General features: G+C 36.4%; 1 protein-coding gene across 1 annotated transcript; it reads left to right on the forward strand.

The window, feature by feature from the left end:
* Positions 1-15,459: 15,459 nt before the first annotated feature.
* LOC120008617 lies at positions 15,460-20,048 on the forward strand. Its single transcript, XM_038858993.1, has 2 exons — positions 15,460-15,608; positions 17,957-20,048. Exons 1-2 carry the CDS (start codon positions 15,592-15,594, stop codon positions 19,974-19,976), a joined length of 2,037 nt encoding a protein of 678 aa, XP_038714921.1. The 5' UTR covers positions 15,460-15,591; the 3' UTR covers positions 19,977-20,048.

Consider the following 20,048-nt stretch of genomic DNA (forward strand, 5'->3'; position numbering starts at 1 on the left):
GAACTCTCAAATAAGTCATGAAGGGCGGAGACGAAGTTGTAGGTGGAAGGCTGAGATCAAGGACATAGCTAGGATTTTCAGTGAGAGGGGGCTCCGCGGGGGTTGAGGGGCAGCGCTCCCGAAATATTTTTAGACTATTTATATGTCGTATTTATATGTCGTTTGTTAATATTTAGTCCAATAAATATAACTTGAACTGTAAGACTATAGAATTATATATATTACTAGAAATTAACAAATAACCAGAAAAATAAAATATATTTTCCAATCATTAGTTTTTAATGAGTGACTCAAAGATTAAAATAGGCAAAATGAAAAAAAAAATGGAGAGAAAGAAATATGGACAACACTAATTCTTGAGTACCATAAAATGAAGAGACAAAATAGGTAAAATAAAAAATAAAAAATAAATGAAATGAAATAATAATAATAATAACACAAAATTGAAGAATGTAAATAAAAAGACAAAATAAAAACAGTAAATGAAGAAACAAAAACAAAATGAGACAAAATAAGTTAGAAAAATATGGTCAACACTTCAGAATGGAACCCAGGTCTTGAGCAATAAGAATAAGTGCACAACCACTACACTACACATCATTCTCTTACATATGTGTAAACTTATATGTATCTATAGTAAATTTTATTATCAAAATCCAGTGGGATGAGACCCTTAGTAGCTCCGTCCTTAGAAGAGATGAATCTCATGCAGGAGGAGCTTTTTCATGTTTGAGGCTGAAGATGCAAGTATTTTAGATAATAAAACCATATATTTTAACTTTTTTGTCCGTCATGGAAAAGTGTTTTAAATTTAATGGACCTTATGCAACAAAACTTATTAGAGTGTTCTTATTGGAACAAAACTTTTAATGAATGGACTTACCTCTAATTTTCTCAAAATTTTTAAGCGAAATAATCTATCCTGATTCGTCAATTTTAGTTTCTTTTGTCATTAATTTATTTTTATGTGATCAAATATGTCAAGGAGAATTTTTTTTATGATTTTATTTGTCTAGGACATGAGTCGCTGACAATGAACACTGAACGCACCTTTTTTTCATAAGTCTATGTATTTATTTATTTTTTAAGAGATAATTGTTTTTCTATTAGTATTAATATGATCATAAGTCTCAAATCTGAATTAGAACTAGATTTAAGTTTGATATCTTCTTACTTTACTTGCTTTAGGCGTGTTTGGATTGAAAAATTTGTGGGGAAGAGAAGAGAAGGAAATGAAAGGGAAGGGAAGATAATGGAAAGTATAATACTCTTTCATCTTTTATGTTTGGCTAGATTAAAAAAAAAGAAAGAAAACAATTTGTTATTTCTCTTGTTTGGATAATCATCATAAAAAAAAATAACTGAAAATTTGTTTAATTCACTAATTTATCTTCAGTTTTATGTTGAAATATTATTTACAAGGATAATTTTTTTTTTTTCACTTATAGATAACTTAATTCGTCATCCCTTCCTCTCTAAATAACTCCATTTTGAAGAGACAATATTTTGACAAAAATTTGAAGAAAATTTTCCCTCAATATATTCTCCTCAAATCTCTTCCTTTACTTTTTTAAAACTATTCAAATAAGATAATTGGAATAAAACTTCATTTACATTATCTTCCCTTCCCTAAAATGGTTTCTAGAACTGATCGAGGAAAAAAAAAAGAAATTGTTATTGATTCAATCAATCAAGTTACTTGGCAATGATAAGAAATAAGTTTGAATACAAAACCTGACCAACGGTCATCTAAGGAAAAATAAAATAAACAAATAAAATGACATGACAGCAAAACAATAAAACGATCTCGTGTCACTAGAGAAGAAACGATGTCGTAATGACTAAAGCACGAAATAGAAATGGTTCACGAACATCAATAGAAACGATAACCTTTAGAGAGGAATGACTAATATCTTCAACACCCCCTTTCAAGAAGAAGATCGCTGAGATTCAGCGATGTTTAGCTTGGTCAAGAAACAATCTAGTTGTGCCATAGTCATTGGTTTGGTGAAGATGTATGCTGGCTGTATCGAGGTTGGTATATATTTTAGAATGATGAATCTTTTCTCAACCTTTTCTCGGATGAAGTGGCAATCAATTTAAATGTGTTTTGTTCTTTCGTGGTAGACTGGGTTTGAGGCAATGTGAATAGTAGCTTGACTATCACAGAAGAGAAGAATAGTTTATTGGTTTGTATCTATAACTCAGTCATGGATCTATACTCAGCCTCTATAGAAAATTTGGATACTGTCTGTAACCTCTGATGAATCTTCTGGTATCCATACAAGCTGCCCAATCAGCGTAACAATAGTCCTCAATGTCGGGTAATTTTTGGCAAGAAAGAAGAGGTCACAGTTGGATGTGTTCTACAAAAGGATTCAAAATGTTCAAAAGATAAATAAATAAATAAAAGTCCATTAACTTCACAATGTCAAATCCAAAAGTCCATTGACTTCAAATATTCCAACCTCAAAAGTTTGAACTTACATTGTCAAGTGAAATTTGCAATCTGAAAGCTCAAATATGACCAGGGCAGAATATCGACCAAGAGAAGAGAGTCAGTGAATGATTGAATCATGAATGAGGTTCAACCCAAAACCAAACCCATTCGCATTTGCAAGCTTGCCTTGTGAATGTTGAGAGTAGTATTTGCATTTAAGGGGTTGAAACTTGCTATTACGTTGATGAGCACTGTTCTTGAAACTGTAAAAGTTAGTCACCCGTTTACCACGAAAATAGATGTGGCTAGCTAGAGATTTGATTTGACCATCCGTTGAAACTAAAAGAGCAGTCTCGCCAAGATACAATGCTCGATTGCCCAGTGCAACTTCCTTGGTCCATGTCATTAGTGACCATTCAAGCTTGAGAATGTACCATGATTTTCAGTCTAAGTAGTAATGCATGTCAATAATATTGTCCGCTTTGGGTTGTCCGGTTTCAGAGGATATATCGGGTTCGCATGGCTTTGTTCCTCCCCAAGCCTAGCTACTACAGACTAAAGCCACAAACTCATTGAGCAAAGCCCAGCTACTAATGGGTCAAAACTCAACTCACTAGGCTTGGGAAAAAACATTGATGGATGTAAGAAAGTGAGCTTGAGTTTATAGATCACTCTTGATTGGGAGACCCAACCGTTGTGGGACTTAACAAAAGCCTACCCACCAAGATTATCATTTTCTGATGGATGTAAATAACGGATTTAAAGGTTATTAAAATTTTAAAATAGGAGCTCAATCTCCTCAATTTAAATCTCCAATACTTTTAATAAATGATAATCGAATTTTATAAAAAATATTTGCAAAAAATAACATCTCAGAAAAGGTAGAGGAGCACGTGCAAGTTGCAATGCATGTCACAATATAACCTGCCTGTCAAGAATATTTCTAATTTCAAGACAAAAATAAAGCTGGAACACATTTTTATTTGCATGACAATCCGATCAAAGTGATTCACATCCAACGATTTCAGATACTGCGTAGATCGGTAGTGGAATGATGTCAAAAAAAGGTCTCTCTCACGGTCTCACCTCCATAAGCAAAGCTTTTAACTCTTTCACTTCATTATAGAAAACACATTTGCAATACATGCATAATTTGGTGGTAACCACGACGCAAATGGTGACCGAAAAGTGGTTTTCCTGCGGCCGAATTGTGGCCACATGGGAGGGTGGGGAAAGAGAGAAGGAAAAATATAGTTTTTTATGTTATATTTTTTTTTGTTGAGAAACGTGTGAGAGAAAAGAGAGGGTCATTTTGTAGTTTTCAAACTTTTCCTTAATTCTACTTTGGCCCCTTAAAATTTTCCTTTTCCCAGATTTCACCGCATATCTTTTGATTTATTTCAACATGACCCCTAATTCCATATGTACAATTAATCACAAAATTCAAGATTAGTTCAACTAAACCCCCTAAAATATAGTGTTTTGCAATATGTATAAAAAGCACATGATTCCTATAGCATTAACAAAATCACTTTAAAAGACTACCTTAATTTGTGAGATACAAGGTTCACTTTGGAGATATATTTTGACTCCACATAAAGGTAAAATTGAGTATTTTTTCAGATTTACTCTAAAATTTAAGTGTGTAAGGTAAGAGTAACATATGAAAAAATAGCATAAGAAAGAGCATCAATATGAATTTTAAACGTGTAATTTAATTATGAGACCATGCAGCAGCTCAAGCACAGAGTAATTAGCTTTTTATTGATATGAATAATATATATATATATGTATGGAATCCAAATCCAATCCAATCCAAATACTACAGGATTCTAATTAAGTAAAAGCCTAGTGTTGTGTTAAATATATAAACGAGCCATTGAGCCCACTAAACTCTTGTAGCTTAATTTCTGCATCTACGTACCTTCTCAATAAATTCATTTGCTTTAACTTTTCATTAAGAGCCGTGTGTGTAGACATAGACTTGCAATATTCTCTTCTTAATTTGTGTGTGCTGTGTTTTTCTTGGCACCCAATGAGACTTGTTGCCTTATAAGCTTTAAAGCAATAGAATTCAATGGAGTGGTTGAGTTGGTTTTTCCATTTTAGGATATATGAATTCGACTAATCACCTACATATTAACATCTTGTAACTAACCTATCTAGATTTTAGGCATAGGATGTTTTACAAGAAGCCAAAAACTAATTGACATTAATTACCTTAAATTTGATTTCTATTATTTATGTATCATTTTCGCCATTTCAAGTGAGATTGAAGTTGGGAAAACTTGATCTGACGAACAATATGATGCCACGTAGGATTTTTTAAACTTTTCCTTAATTCTACTTTGGCCCCTTAAAACTATATTTCTTTTTTGTTGACACAATGTAAAAGTTTCTCTTCTTGAACCATATATACAGGCATTTAAAGGGGCCTAAGTATCTCTCATTGATATTGAATTTGATTTTTCTGACTTGTCGATGAGATTTTGAGATGGTGTTGGCACATTCATTCAATTGATGGTGGCATTTTTGGAGGTAAGTAGGGCAACTCTGTCCTTGCTTCCGCACCCACCCTAGCAAAAGGGACACATATTTACACATATTTGTATATAGCTAAAATCCATAGGCATGATTTGCAGTGTTCTTATAATGGAGTATGATAGATGTTCAAATATACACTTTAATTGATAATTTATCATGGACATTTGTTATACAATTAGGGCCTGAAGTGATTATTACATAATTAAAGTACAAATATTATTTTTAATCACTTTATATTTATTTCTATATTTTTAGGCTCAAAAACTTATAACCCATTTTCAGTTCAGGTCTTGTTCCATAAACATACCATATGAAGCCTAGTTTTGTTCAACCATGAATCATCATACTAAATGTCAAATAGACCACTTGCATCATCTGTATATTTACATATCACCATTCCATTTAAACATCCTATCATATATATATATATAGACACACACACATATGTATATAAGCTTACCCCACATCATTTATTTTCATCAGCAATTGGTAACAAAAGTCTACGCATAAGTTATATATAGTTGTGTGTGTGTATATATATATATGTGTATATACATTTAGTACCAAAAGCCCACATAATAGTTATACGTACGTATGTATGTATATATATATACATATATGTATAGGTATATGTGTATATATATATATATGTATATGTATATGTATATGTACATAATTGTCTTACATCAATAAATGATTTATTGTATTGATTTTCACGTTTGCATTAATATTGCAGCTCATCTTTCTTCTAAAAGTCTTCACTCTTCATCAATACTGTAAATACGGCACTGAAAGGAATCATGTGAAGACTATCATCAATATTCTTCATCTCATCAGTAGATTTTCGCTACTATAAATTGAGACACTGAGACAATTCGAAGATATATATTTTTCTGGAGAAACAAAGAGCAAGAGGAGAAAAAAAATCAGAGAGTGAGAGAGAAAATCAAAGAGTGAGTTCTTGAGTTTTATTTTCTCTTTTACCGCAATTCTCTCACATATTCTTTCTAGAATTTTGTGAGATTAATTGCTGATTGTGTAAACCTAGTATGAGGAACTAATCTTCTTACTAGGGTGACGATGGATCCACTCTATTGTATCTAAATAAATTTGGTTTGATTAATTGTTAGTTTATTTATGCTATGTCAAGTGTTAATTAACTATTCTTTATTGATAATTAAATCCCAATGTTTAGCTACCATCTAGGGTTGATTACCATGATGCAAATTGAGGCATATGCCCATGTCCAATTTGAGACCAGCTTCTTACAGTAAACACCAGAGTTACGTAGACATAAATGTCATATGCTAGGGTCTTTGAGATTGCTACATAAGTTACCATAAATCCTAATGCGTTCTTGATTGTCCTAGCCAATCCAGATGCCCATGGATGGGTGCGATTAAGGATAGACATGGTAAGTCAGATGTCCATGACTATTACATAAATTAGGGGACTTGATCTTTGACATCTGTCGCAACCGGGGTCACGACGCGGACCGGCGTGGGAGGATGAAAATGTTTAGAGTCGCCACCAATTGATTTAAAGTGCAATTGGACACCGAAAAAAAAACTTGCGAACCAGAGAAAAGGGTACGAGGATCGATTGAGTGTGGGGAAGGTGTTAGGCACCCCACAACTCCCGTTTGAAAACGGTTACCCTAATTAATTTCATGGCTATCTTATGGATACTTGCTCTTTGCAAGATATAATTGTTAAAGTTTGAATTATTACTTTCAACACACTTATCAACTTATGATAGTGTTTATTTGGAGACACACTACCAACTTTTGGTAGGTTTAATTTAAAACACCAACTTATGGTGTTAATGATAAAATGTCCTACCAACTTTTGGTAGGTTTAATTTTAAACACCAACTTATGGTGTTTAAGGATAAAATGTCCTATCAACTTTTGGTAGGTTTAATTTTAAATACCAATTTATGGTATAAATGATTGTTTGGAAAAGTGTCATCTATCAATTTAACCTATTATTGCCAACTTATGGCAAATTCATAAATGAAATCAAATAAGGTCCATAATCCAAATAAAGGAAATCAACTTATGATTCCTTTAATTGAAATGACCTACATTTCATTTTAAACTCATATACTTATAATAAATAAATAAAAAAAATCCAAATAATTAATGTCCAAGTTATACATGTTAATGGGGTGATATGCCCAACATAAGGGCCAAATATACATACTTAAAACAAAAAATACAGAATATCTTAAGCAAAATCCTAAAATTATTCGAGCTCTCCTTGATCCCGACCCAAATGTTGTTCAACTCAATCCAAACCCAACAAACAAACACAAAAATGGGGTCAATATGGGTATTCAAATATAATATCAAACCAAACACATACCTAAAGATTTACATATACATATAAACATATATACGATATATGCATATACAAACCATACTACGTGTATACAAACAGATCCATATATATACATATGCACACGACACACCATATATATATAATATATACTTAGACACAAATGTATACATATATAAATAAACGCACCACCTACACACACGCACATTCCTCATAAACTACAAATGCATTCACAACAACATTGATATGGATCCACTTTAAATCACAGTCCATCATTTCAAAGTAATTGGACCAACAAATAAATAGTCCCAAAATGATTATGATTTAACAAATAGAATCTCGAAGGATGGCTACCATACCACACAACATATGCTTTCTAAAAAGGTGGCAGTATTCCCCATGACCGCCACACTCCAAGTTCTCTCTAACACAATGACTCCATAAACAAGTTAAATCAAACAATATTTGTAAAACATGTGAATATCATGAACTGACCCAATATATAACAAAATACAAGTGAGATTCATAACCCAATATAGATCCCAACAAGGAAAATCAAAGTAGATACTCATCATCATCAGCTAAGATTCTCAATCATGTTCTTGCATAGCCATGAATCACAAGGAAAAGAAAGTGAACTAGCAATGTGAACCATATCTAACAAAACGATAAAACAGCCATCTCAGATCAATCAAACCGAATGTAGACCTCCAAATACAGATTTCAGCAAAGAAAATCAAAGCAAACACAAACCACATCACCACATTTTATTTAGATCTAACACCTAATCACAAATAGAAATCGAAATGGAATGAAAATGAGAAGAGTGAAGGATACCTAGTTCTTCCAAGCATGCTCAACTCGTTGATAGGAAGCTACCACCACTCACTGGCTCTTTGTCTCCCCCGAAAACCTTTTTTCTTCTCTCTTTCTTCTCCTCTCTGTCTCTTTTTTTTTTTTTTGTTTTCTCCCCCCAAAAGGATGATATAGCCGAGTCATTTTAAAAACCAGATATGTCCTTCTAGAATGGGACCCATGGAAGAAAAACCACACGAGAATTGTTGGCCATTTTATCACTCTCTCCTCCACTAAAAACAATCAAACCCCCTTTTTCTTTCACCTTTCTCCTTTTCCCTTTTTTTTATTCCACACTTTCATTTCTTTTCAAATTCAATTATGTTGTGGCCCCCATTTTCCCAAAAGTCTCTCCTTATTTTCTTTTCCGCCGAAATTCTCCAAACCTTTTTGTTTTCTTTCTACTTCATTTTAATATCAATGTAAAATAATGTCGAATAGGTGTAATACAGACAAAAGACTTTCGGTGGGTAGTATTATGCTTATCTGCTAACTCCCCATATTCTCATATGTCTGTCATGCAAAAATCTAAGCAAACAAGAGCAATAAACCCTGATTCCCTCTTTTTATGTTTTTTTTTCTATTTTTTTCTATTTTTTTTGTATTTTGTATCTTTTGGCTGGACGAAAATCGGGTACTATAGCTGCCCCCTTTGTATGTCTTTTATGAAATAAAAGGCAAACAAAGGTGTAGTCAACCGAGTTTCGTACGGGACTGAAATGCGCGGGATCATTGTGGTCATTCCCGACTTGGCCAGCAATAAATGAAAGTGCATGGGATCACTATGGCCATTCCCTGCTTGGCCAGCAATAAATGAAAGTGAAATGCACAGGATCACTATGGCTATTCCCGGCTTGGCCAAATGTTTGTGCAAGAAAATAAAGTGCATGGGATCACTATGGCCATTCCCAGCTTGGCCAGCAAGAAAAGTAAAATGCACGGGATCACTATGGTCGTTCCCGGCTTGACCATCAAGAAAAGTAAAATGCACGGGATCACTATGGCCATTCCCGGCTTGGCCAAATGTTTGTGCAGGAAAATAAAATGCATGGGATCACTATGGCCACTCCCAGCTTGGCCAGCAAGAAAAGTAAAATGCATGGGATCACTATGGCCATTCCCGGCTTGGCCAGCAAGAAAATAAAAATGCACGGGATCACTATGGCCATTCCCGGCTTGGCCAAATGTTTGTGCAGGAAAATAAAATGCATGGGATCACTATGGCCATTCCCAGCTTGGCCAGCAAGAAAATAAAGTGCACGGGATCACTATGGCCATTTCCGGCTTGGCCAGCAAGAAAATAAAAATGCACGGGATCACTATGGCCATTCCCGGCTTGGCCAAATGTTTGTGCAGGAAAATAAAATGCATGGGATCACTATGGCCATTCCCAGCTTGGCCAGCAAGAAAATAAAGTGCATGGGATCACTATGGCCATTCCCAGCTTGGCCAACAAGAAATGTAAAATGCACGGGATCACTATGGCCATTCCCGGCTTGGCCAAATGTTGGTTTGAATTTTATGCAAGAAAATATCCATGAGCGTATGAATGCATGAAGAGAAATAGTATTTTATTTTTCTCATTTTGAAAATTCGACTTTGGTTAATTGTTGTCAGCATCATCACCCCCATCATCCTGCCGTTATCCATCATGAGAAGACTGCATCTTTTGATTCCATCCCGTCTTCAATCTACCATGTTACCCTTATTCTTGTATCTTTCATTCTCTTTTTGTCTGATCTTTCCATCGATTTACTGTTTACATCTGATTTCCATCAAATCCGACATACCTTTAATGCTAAACAAAATCTCCCTGGCCTCCACTAATGCCTTTTAACGTCATTTAATTTCTTTTAGCCCTCTTAGAGTTAAGAACACCACAATCTCTTTGGCTCCATCATGCCCTTTAGCGCCATTTAATTTCTTTTAGCTCCTTTACAGCCAAGAACACCAAAATCTCTCCGACTCCCCCATGCCTTTTAACGTCATTTAATTTCTTTTAGCTCCTTCACAGCCAAGAACACCAAAATCTTTCAAGTCCCTGTTAAGAACAATATCCTAATGCACCTGTCATAATTCTCTTGTTACTTTACTCAATTTCAAATAAATTCAATAGCACGGCGATGCTTGTACTATATGAGAATTTTACGCAAGCAAATAAAATTTTGATGAAGACAATCAATGAATTAGGAACTCAGAAATGAATGACCTCAGAGCATTTTATTAAAATGGATAGATAACAAGAGAAACTGATGAGGTACATATATGATTCCAGAAGGTTAGAAACAAAGGAAATAGCAGAAATCTTTGCAAGATATAAATGAAATAATTCCGATTCCGCACGAAACTGCCCCAGTTTTGTGTTCACCACTTTGTAATTATTGAATCTGACTATTTCCATATGAAGCTTCTTCCCCGCAAATTCATCATGTATATCTTTGATCATAACCAGTTCAACTGTATATAGCCCTGCTATCTTTTATTCATTGTATTTCCCCATATTCTTCTCAAATCCTCATGAAGGCCTCTGCCAATTCCCCTCAATTGCTTTCTTTATGCCTTTTTGATCTCAATGTTACTTGAAGCTCCCAGGACGGATTTTCACTCTAGTAGAGACTTTCCTTCTTCCCTAATTTTTGCTTGAAGCGCCCACAAGGGGTTTTCACTTCAGCGGGATTTTTGTTGGTCTAATTTTCGCCTAGACCGCCCTTTCGGGTTTTCAATCTAGCGAGTTTTTTCTTTTTCTCTCTCTCTTTTTTTTTTTTTTTTTTTTTTTTTTTGCTATGGGTAATACTTTTTGATGGCGTCTGCATTCACCGGGTTAGGCAATTCTTCTCCATCCATTCTTGTCAAAATTAATGCCCCTCCTTCAAAAGCTTTTTTTACCACATATGGTCCCTCATAATTCGGTGTCCACTTCCCTCGATGATCCTTTTGAGGTGGCAAGATCATCTTCAACACTAAATCTCCTTCCCTGAAACTACGAGGTCGAACTTTCTTATTATGTGCTTTCATCAATCTTCTTTGATATAATTGCCCTTTACAAATGGCCCTTAATCTTCGTTCTTCAATCAAATTCAACTGCTCATATCTCGTTCGAGTCCATTCTGATTCTTCCAAACCCGCCTCCCGAACTACTCGAAGGGATGGAATCTCCACTTCGATAGGCAAAACTGCTTCCATACCATACACCAAAGAGAAAGGAGTCTCCCCGGTAGATGTGCGTATTGATGTCCGATAACCATATAGAGCAAAAGGGAGCTTCTCATGCCAATCTTTGTAATTCTCTGTCATCTTCCCGATGATCTTCTTGATATTCTTATTCGCCGCTTCAACAGCCCCATTCATCTTCGGTCGGTATGGCTTCGAATTATGATGACGAATTTTGAACTGGTCGCAAAAATCCTTCACCATTTTGCTATTGAAATTCGTGCCATTATCAGTAATAATTCTTTCCGGGACTCCATATCGACAAACAATCTCTTTCCTCAAAAACCGAACAACCACGCTACTCGTCACATTAGAAAATGAAGCAGCCTCCACCCATTTGGTAAAATAATCAATAGCAACCAAAATGAAACGATGCCCATTAGAAGCCTTTGGCTCAATTGGACCGATGACATCTAATCCCCACATAGAGAAAGGCCATGGTGACGTCAACACATGTAACGGATTAACGGGAACATGTGTCCTGTCTGCATAAATCTGGCACTTGTGGCATCTATTTGCATAACTTATACAATCTCTCTCCATGGTTAACCAATAATACCCTGCACGTATAATCTTTCTTGCCATTGCATATCCACTGGAGTGAGTCCCACATATTCCTTCATGAATTTCCTCCATGATTTGCTTAGCCTCAGCAATATCAACACATCGTAAGAAAACTATCCCATCATTCCTTTTATAAAGAACATTTCCACTCAAGAAGAAAGATCCTGCCAATCTCCTGATGGTACGCTTATCATTTTCTGATGCCCCTGATGGATATTCTTTCTTCTCAATGTACTGTTGAATATCATGATGCCACGGTTTACCATCAGGCTCTCCCTCCAAATTTGAACAGTAACCTCGAACTTCTCGTTTCTCGATTTTAATCACCTGCACTTCCCTTTTTGGGTCTACATCAAACATCGCTGCCAAAGTTGCCAGAGCATCTGCTATTTGATTTTCTTCCCTTGGGATATGATCCAACTCCACCTAATCAAAAAACTCGATTAATTTTTTGATATGCTGGTAGTATGGAATAAGCTTGTCATCTTTGGTTTCCCATTCGTCATTCAATTGCCTAATCACCAACTGTGAATCACCATAGACCTGTAGCCTCCTAATCCCCATATCAATAGCAGCTTGAATTCCCATCGTACATGCTTCATACTCAGCCACATTGTTGGTACATTCGAAATACAACTTAGCTGTAAACGGTATAACATTATCTTCAGGTGATATTAATACTGCACCAATTCCGCATCCTATGATATTAGAAGCGCCATCAAACAACATAGTCCATTTTTCCAATTTTTTTTGATTCTCTTGTTCTATCGACACAGTCATGACATCAATATTTGGAAATTTCAAATCCATAGTTTGAGTTTCATCAATCGCTCCCTCTGCCAAATAATCTGTTATTGCACTCCCTTTGGTTGCCTTTTGTGTGACATACAAAATATCATATTCTGATAATAACATTTGCCATTTAGCTATCCTCCCTGAAAGAGAAGGTTTCTCAAAAATGTACTTGATAGGATCCATCCTGGAAATCAACCATGTAGTGTGATAAAGCATGTACTGTCTAAGTCGATGCGCAGCCCAAACCAACGAGCAACAAGTCTTCTCCAACGTTGAATAATTTGCTTCACAACTGGTAAACTTCTTGCTTAAGTAATAAATGGCATGCTCTATCCTTCATGATGAGTGATGTTGTCCGAGCACACATCCCATCGAACTATCTGAAACAGTCAAATAGAGAATAAGCGGCCTGCCAGCCACAGGAGGCATCAACACTGGAGGACTTTTCAAGTATTGCTTGATCTTTTCGAACGCTACCTGACAATCTTCATTCCACTCAGTAGAGTTACTTTTACGCAACAATTTAAAAATAGGTTCACAAGTAGCCGTCAACTGTGAAATGAACCTAGCAATATAATTCAATCTTCCCAAGAAACCCCTAACTTCCTTTTCTGTCCGAGGGGGTGGCATCTCCAAAATCGCTTTCACTTTATCAGGATCTACCTCAATTCCTTTCCTGCTTACAATAAAACCTAACAACTTCCCCGAGGTTGCCCCAAATGTGCACTTAGCTGGATTCAACTTCAACTGATGCTTCCTTAATCGATCAAACAACTTTTGGAGATTCACAATATGATCTTCACCTTCTTTGGATTTTGCTATCATGTCATCCACATAAACTTCAACCTCTTTGTGCATCATATCATGAAACAGAGTGACCATGGCTCGCTGATAAGTAGCTCCAGCATTTTTGAGACCAAATGGCATGACTTTATAACAGAAAATCCATCCATGAAAGAGAAGGTAGAATTTTTGGCTGTATTATCCACTAAAACATCAATGTGAGGAAGAGGGAAGTTATCCTTCGGGCTTGCGCGATTGAGGTCTCTATAGTCGACACACATCCGAACTTTGCCATCTTTTTTAGGGACAGGTACAATATTCGCCACCCATTCTGGATATCGTGCCACTGCCAAGAAACCAGCATCAAACTGCTTCTTCACTTCGTCTCTTATCTTCAACAACATGTCTACTTTCATTCTCCTCAACTTTTGTTTCACAGGGGTACATTCTGGAATTAATGGCAACTTATGAACAACAATGTTTGTATCAAGGCCCGGCATGTCCTGATAAGACCATGCAAAGACATCCTGGTAACTATGCAATAAATCTATCAACTTCTTTTTGCTTTCTCCTTCAAAGGTAGCTCCTACCTTGACTTCCTTTTTCTCCGTGTCAGTTCCCAAATTCACGACTTCAGTTAACTCTTGATGCGGCTGTATTATTTTCTCTTCTTGATTGACTTGTCTTAACATCTCAGGAAAAATCTCAACTTCTTCGTCTATTTCATAGTCAGATTCAACATTGTTAATGGGTGCATCAAAATCTGGGTCATTAAGTTCGTCCTCTTTATTATCATCATTTTCAATCCTGTTAAAGAAATGAATGAAAGTGGTATTGAGAATGGAGAATAAAACTTGAATGAAGATGAAGAAACATGAATATGGATGACTATCAGGAGATTTTCATTTCATAGAAAAGGAAATATGAACAAAGATAGAACATGCAATCGCCATACTATAAAATCTAATGAAAGCAAAGTAAAGCATGCTCATTACAAAAGACCCAAAAGAAGGCCGTGAGCTAGGCCCACGATGGTAGTGCACTCGGGATTACTCTTGCAGGTTCTTGAAAGATACTGGGAGCTCCAGACTAGTCCAGTTGCCAAGTTTGAAGTTTGAGGGACGCGAGATGACAAGGCAAGGTCTAGCAGCTGAACTCTGCTCCTCTTCCACCATCGCAACTTGGAATTCTTCAAACTGATCACATATATTTGCCAAAATTGCCCCAGTTACATCAGTCGAGTTTCCAAGTGGCAGTTTTCCAAAAACTACCCCAGTATCAGTCAAACTTATCTTGCTCTGCATCCCTCCATACACAAAACTGTCATAAAGCCAGGGAATCGGTTTCTTTTCAACTTTCAATTCCTTTCCTTCTAGATGAGCGAACCTCTTCGCCTGTTTTTCTGCTTGCACCCGGTTCCTGTCAGCCCTAGTTGGCTTATAACCCAAGCCCCAACGTTCTGAATATTTCACCATTTCTAGTGGCTTTTTAATTCCCTGTCGATTCTTACCAAGTCCTTCTTCCGTGCGAAACCCCTTTTTCAACATAAACTTTGCTACATTCTTCATAACCTTGGATACTTGTGGCTTTAAAGGAGAAAGTCCTTCCTTCACATAGCTAGCACTAGCAATTTCAAAAGATTGGAATGAACTCTCAATCCCCTCCGCCGGAGCATCAATAGGAGAACTGTTAGATAAGCTGACAACCATCCATTCTGACTGGCCTTTTACTATATAAACCCTTCCATCATAAACAAACTTGAGCATCTGGTGCAACGATGAGGGAACGGCTCCGGCAGTATGAATCCAAGGTCGTCCCAACAGGCAACTATAGGTTGGTGAGATAAAATGGCCAACAATTCTCGTGTGGTTTTTCTTCCATGGGTCCCATTCTAGAAGGACATATCTGGTTTTCAAAATGACTCGGCTATATCATCCTTTTGGGGGGAGAAAACAAAAAAAAAAAAAGAGACAGAGAGGAGAAGAAAGAGAGAAGAAAAAAGGTTTTCGGGGGAGACAAAGAGCTAGTGAGTGGTGGTAGCTTCCTATCAACGAGTTGAGTATGCTTGGAAGAACTAGGTATCCTTCACTCTTCTCATTTTCATTCCATTTCGATTTCTATTTGTGATTAGGTGTTAGATCTAAATAAAATGTGGTGATGTGGTTTATGTTTGCTTTGATTTTCTTTGCTGAAATCTGTATTTGGAGGTCTACATTCGGTTTGATTGATCTGAGATGGCTGTTTTATCGTTTTGTTAGATATGGTTCACATTGCTAGTTCACTTTCTTTTCCTTGTGATTCATGGCTATGCAAGAACATGATTGAGAATCTTAGCTGATGATGATGAGTATCTACTTTGATTTTCCTTGTTGGGATCTATATTGGGTTATGAATCTCACTTGTATTTTGTTATATATTGGGTCAGTTCATGATATTCACATGTTTTACAAATATTGTTTGATTTAACTTGTTTATGGAGTCATTGTGTTAGAGAGAACTTGGAGTGTGGCGGTCATGGGGAATACTGCCACCTTTTTAGAAAGCATATGTTGTGTGGTATGGTAGCCATCCTTCGAGATTCTATTTGTTAAATCATAATCATTTTGGGACTATTTATTTGTTGGTCCAATTACTTTGAAATGATGGACTGTGATTTAAAGTGGATCCATATCAATGTTGTTGTGAATGCATTTGTAGTTTATGAGGAATGTGCGTGTGTGTAGGTGGTGCGTTTATTTATATATGTATACATTTGTGTCTAAGTATATATTATATATATATGGTGTGTCGTGTGCATATGTATATATATGGATCTGTTTGTATACACGTAGTATGGTTTGTATATGCATATATCGTATATATGTTTATATGTATATGTAAATCTTTAGGTATGTGTTTGGTTTGATATTATATTTGAATACCCATATTGACCCCATTTTTGTGTTTGTTTGTTGGGTTTGGATTGAGTTGAACAACATTTGGGTCGGGATCAAGGAGAGCTCGAATAATTTTAGGATTTTGCTTAAGATATTCTGTATTTTTTGTTTTAAGTATGTATATTTGGCCCTTATGTTGGGCATATCACCCCATTAACATGTATAACTTGGACATTAATTATTTGGATTTTATTTATTTATTTATTATAAGTATATGAGTTTAAAATGAAACTTATGATTCCCTTAATTGAAATGTAGGTCATTTCAATTAAGGGAATCATAAGTTGATTTCCTTTATTTGGATTATGGACCTTATTTGATTTCATTTATGAATTTGCCATAAGTTGGCAATAATAGGTTAAATTGATAGATGACACTTTTCCAAACAATCATTTATACCATAAGTTGGTATTTAAAATTAAACCTACCAAAAGTTGGTAGGACATTTTATCCTTAAACACCATAAGTTGGTGTTTAAAATTAAACCTACCAAAAGTTGGTAGGACATTTTATCATTAACACCATAAGTTGGTGTTTTAAATTAAACCTACCAAAAGTTGGTAGTGTGTCTCCAAATAAACACTATCATAAGTTGATAAGTGTGTTGAAAGTAATAATTCAAACTTTAACAATTATATCTTGCAAAGAGCAAGTATCCATAAGATAGCCATGAAATTAATTAGGGTAACCGTTTTCAAACGGGAGTTGTGGGGTGCCTAACACCTTCCCCACACTCAATCGATCCTCGTACCCTTTTCTCTGGTTCGCAAGTTTTTTTTTCGGTGTCCAATTGCACTTTAAATCAATTGGTGGCGACTCTAAACATTTTCATCCTCCCACGCCGGTCCGCGTCGTGACCCCGGTTGCGACAACTGGCGACTCTGCTGGGAAAATCAGGTTTTTAAACCTAAGAGGGTCAAGCCCATATGATTAATTGATTGGCTATGGTTACTTCTTTTTGTATGACTAATTGTTTGTTTCCCTTATATGTTAGAGATGTGGATTTATTTTGTTGTGGTAAAGTATTTGTCATCTCATACATTTACACTCACTGTAGCCTACAAGCCAGGCTTTGCCTTTAGTATTAGAGAGGGTTGACCACTATTCTCGTCAGATTCCGTCTCCGCATGGGTAGTGGAAGATATCCTCACCGGATCGACTTCCCTTAAAAGTTAAGGGAGGAGCTTTTGTCCCAATAGTTGGGATTTTAAAAGCAACATGATCTGGAACCTCGCGGAGTAGTTAGATAAACTTACCCCTGCACTTTATAAAGCCCTAGATCCATAGCCGAAACCTCCAGAAATTTAGGTTACCCCATGTAATGGCATGTTTTATTTTTGTGTGATTTATTCATTTGCAGCTGATGTTTTGTTGTACACATTCTTAATTGTAATTTCCATTACTGGTTTCCTTTCCCATGGAATTCAAATAGGCACAGTCATTGCAATTTGGTTTGATAATATTGTCAAAACATCTTTCAATTGAAACAGGATGACGTCAAGAGTGTCCATATATGAAAAGGTGGACATCTATGACGTAAGAGATGAGTTGAGCAGAATGCAATCCGAGCATGGAGATAGTTTGAAAGAGGATGTCTTATTACCAAGGGTAATGAAGACAGAATTTCAGAGTCACACATTGCCACGTCTGATAAGTTTATGGGCAAAGGAAAGTCCGCAGTTAAGCCCGGAGTTCTCAAAAAAATATGGTCTCATAGGGAGTCTGCTAAGGGTCGATACACCAGTGACATTGCTTCAAGCAGCTATTTCATATTGGGATCCGGCATATAGGTGCTTCACATTTGGGCAAATAGATTTCTCACCCACAATTGAGGAATATGCTCAGTTACTACAATTGGAGCCTCATAATACAAAAATGTATTACTTCCAGGAAAACATGTCAGCTAAAAAAATTATTGCCAAGATGTTGGGATATGAGAGTGAGAATGTCAAGAGGATGGGTTCATTCAAAGGGAGCAAGTGGTGCTTTCCAATTGAGGAATTGATAAAATATGTGGAGGGAAAGCCGAAGACAACATTGAGACAGTCAGCATTGGCGCTTGCAATATACGGAGCTATATTATTTCCTTGCATTCAAGGATATGTGGAAGGGAGAGTGATCAAGCTTTTTAATCAGGTAGATCGCGGTGTGAACCCAGTTCCTGCAATAATATGTGAAACGATTCGTTCTCTCAACTTTTGTCGTCGCAATATAAAAGCAAGGTTCAATGGATGTTCAGCTTTGCTCAGAATCTGGTTAGTAAGTCACATTAAATACTGTAGGGAGCTTGATTTTCCAAAGATTGGCTTTAAGGATCACACGCGGCCAGAAAGAAGACCGATATTGGAGTTCACAGAGGCAAAGTGGAAACCTGGCCACCCGAATATTGGAGAATGGGAAAAGATCTTGCAATCCCTGGATGTTCGCAGTGTAGAAGGAAAAGCACCTTGGTTTTTGCCTGACACATTTCTATATAGGTGTGGAGATTTTCCTTGGGTCCCTCTTTTAGGCCCGTGGGGAGCTGTCAGTCAAGCACCAGCATTAGTATTTAGGCAAATAGGGTCTAATCCTTGTATTCCAGCAACACATGGGTTGTTAGATCTTAATTTTTCTTATGATGATGGAGAAGATTTGGAGTTGATTGTACCTAGGGTACGAAAGATACTTCAAGCATGGAAAAATCTCAAGATTACGAATCAAGGCAAACACACATCAGATGGTACCCTAATTTACTTTAAATTGCATGAGAAGAGGGGCAAAACTATTTCTGAAGATCATATCCAAGGAGGAAATACCCATAAGGAAAGAGCAAGGGTACCTCAGAATATAGCAGGGGAAAATGAATTGAGGTTTCAAGGAAATAAACATACGGGTCACAGAAGGAAAGGGCCTGACACTGAAGAAGTCGAGGACTTAACTGTGAAAAAGATTCAGAATTTAGAAGAAGCGTTACTGAGGATGACTCAAGAAGCCGAAAGCTATAAAAGGAAGTATGAGCTAACACAAGAAGAGCTCTCTCAAGCAAAGATACAAGAGATGGAGGAAATGAAAGAACTAGAAAGGGTGAGTAAGAAGAGGAAGCAGTTGGAACAAAACAACATACAAATGCAATTTGAACTCCAAAGAATTGAGCGAGCAAATGTCACAATGGAAGTAGCCATGAGAAGAACGAATGAAGAAATTAAGCGGCTAAGAGCGTTACATCAAGAGTTGCTAAACCATAGCCGGACTGAGATGGTCAGGCTAGCAGATGAGAATGAGGCATTACTTGATGGACTTGTAGAGAATCGTGAGGCACGGTCTACGCTTACCCGTCAGATTGGGATAGCAATGTGCCAAGTGACAAAGTTGTCTGCATGGGCTATTGCTTTTGAGGAAGAAGCTGCAAAGTTGAGCCAAACTGAAGTGCTTCAGGGGCCAGAATTCGGGAAAGTCCTACAATTCTTGGCCAATCTTCGCAAGGACCTAGAGATAATTGGAGTGCTCCAGCATGGAGGGTTTCCAAACTAGGGATTAATTTTATTGGACTATCATGTAAAAGTAAAAGTCGTTTTAATGAAATGATGTTTTGTTTTTATTGTC

This window comes from Tripterygium wilfordii, chromosome 11 (assembly GCF_013401445.1).
Source record: "Tripterygium wilfordii isolate XIE 37 chromosome 11, ASM1340144v1, whole genome shotgun sequence".
Taxonomy (NCBI): Eukaryota; Viridiplantae; Streptophyta; class Magnoliopsida; order Celastrales; family Celastraceae; genus Tripterygium; species Tripterygium wilfordii.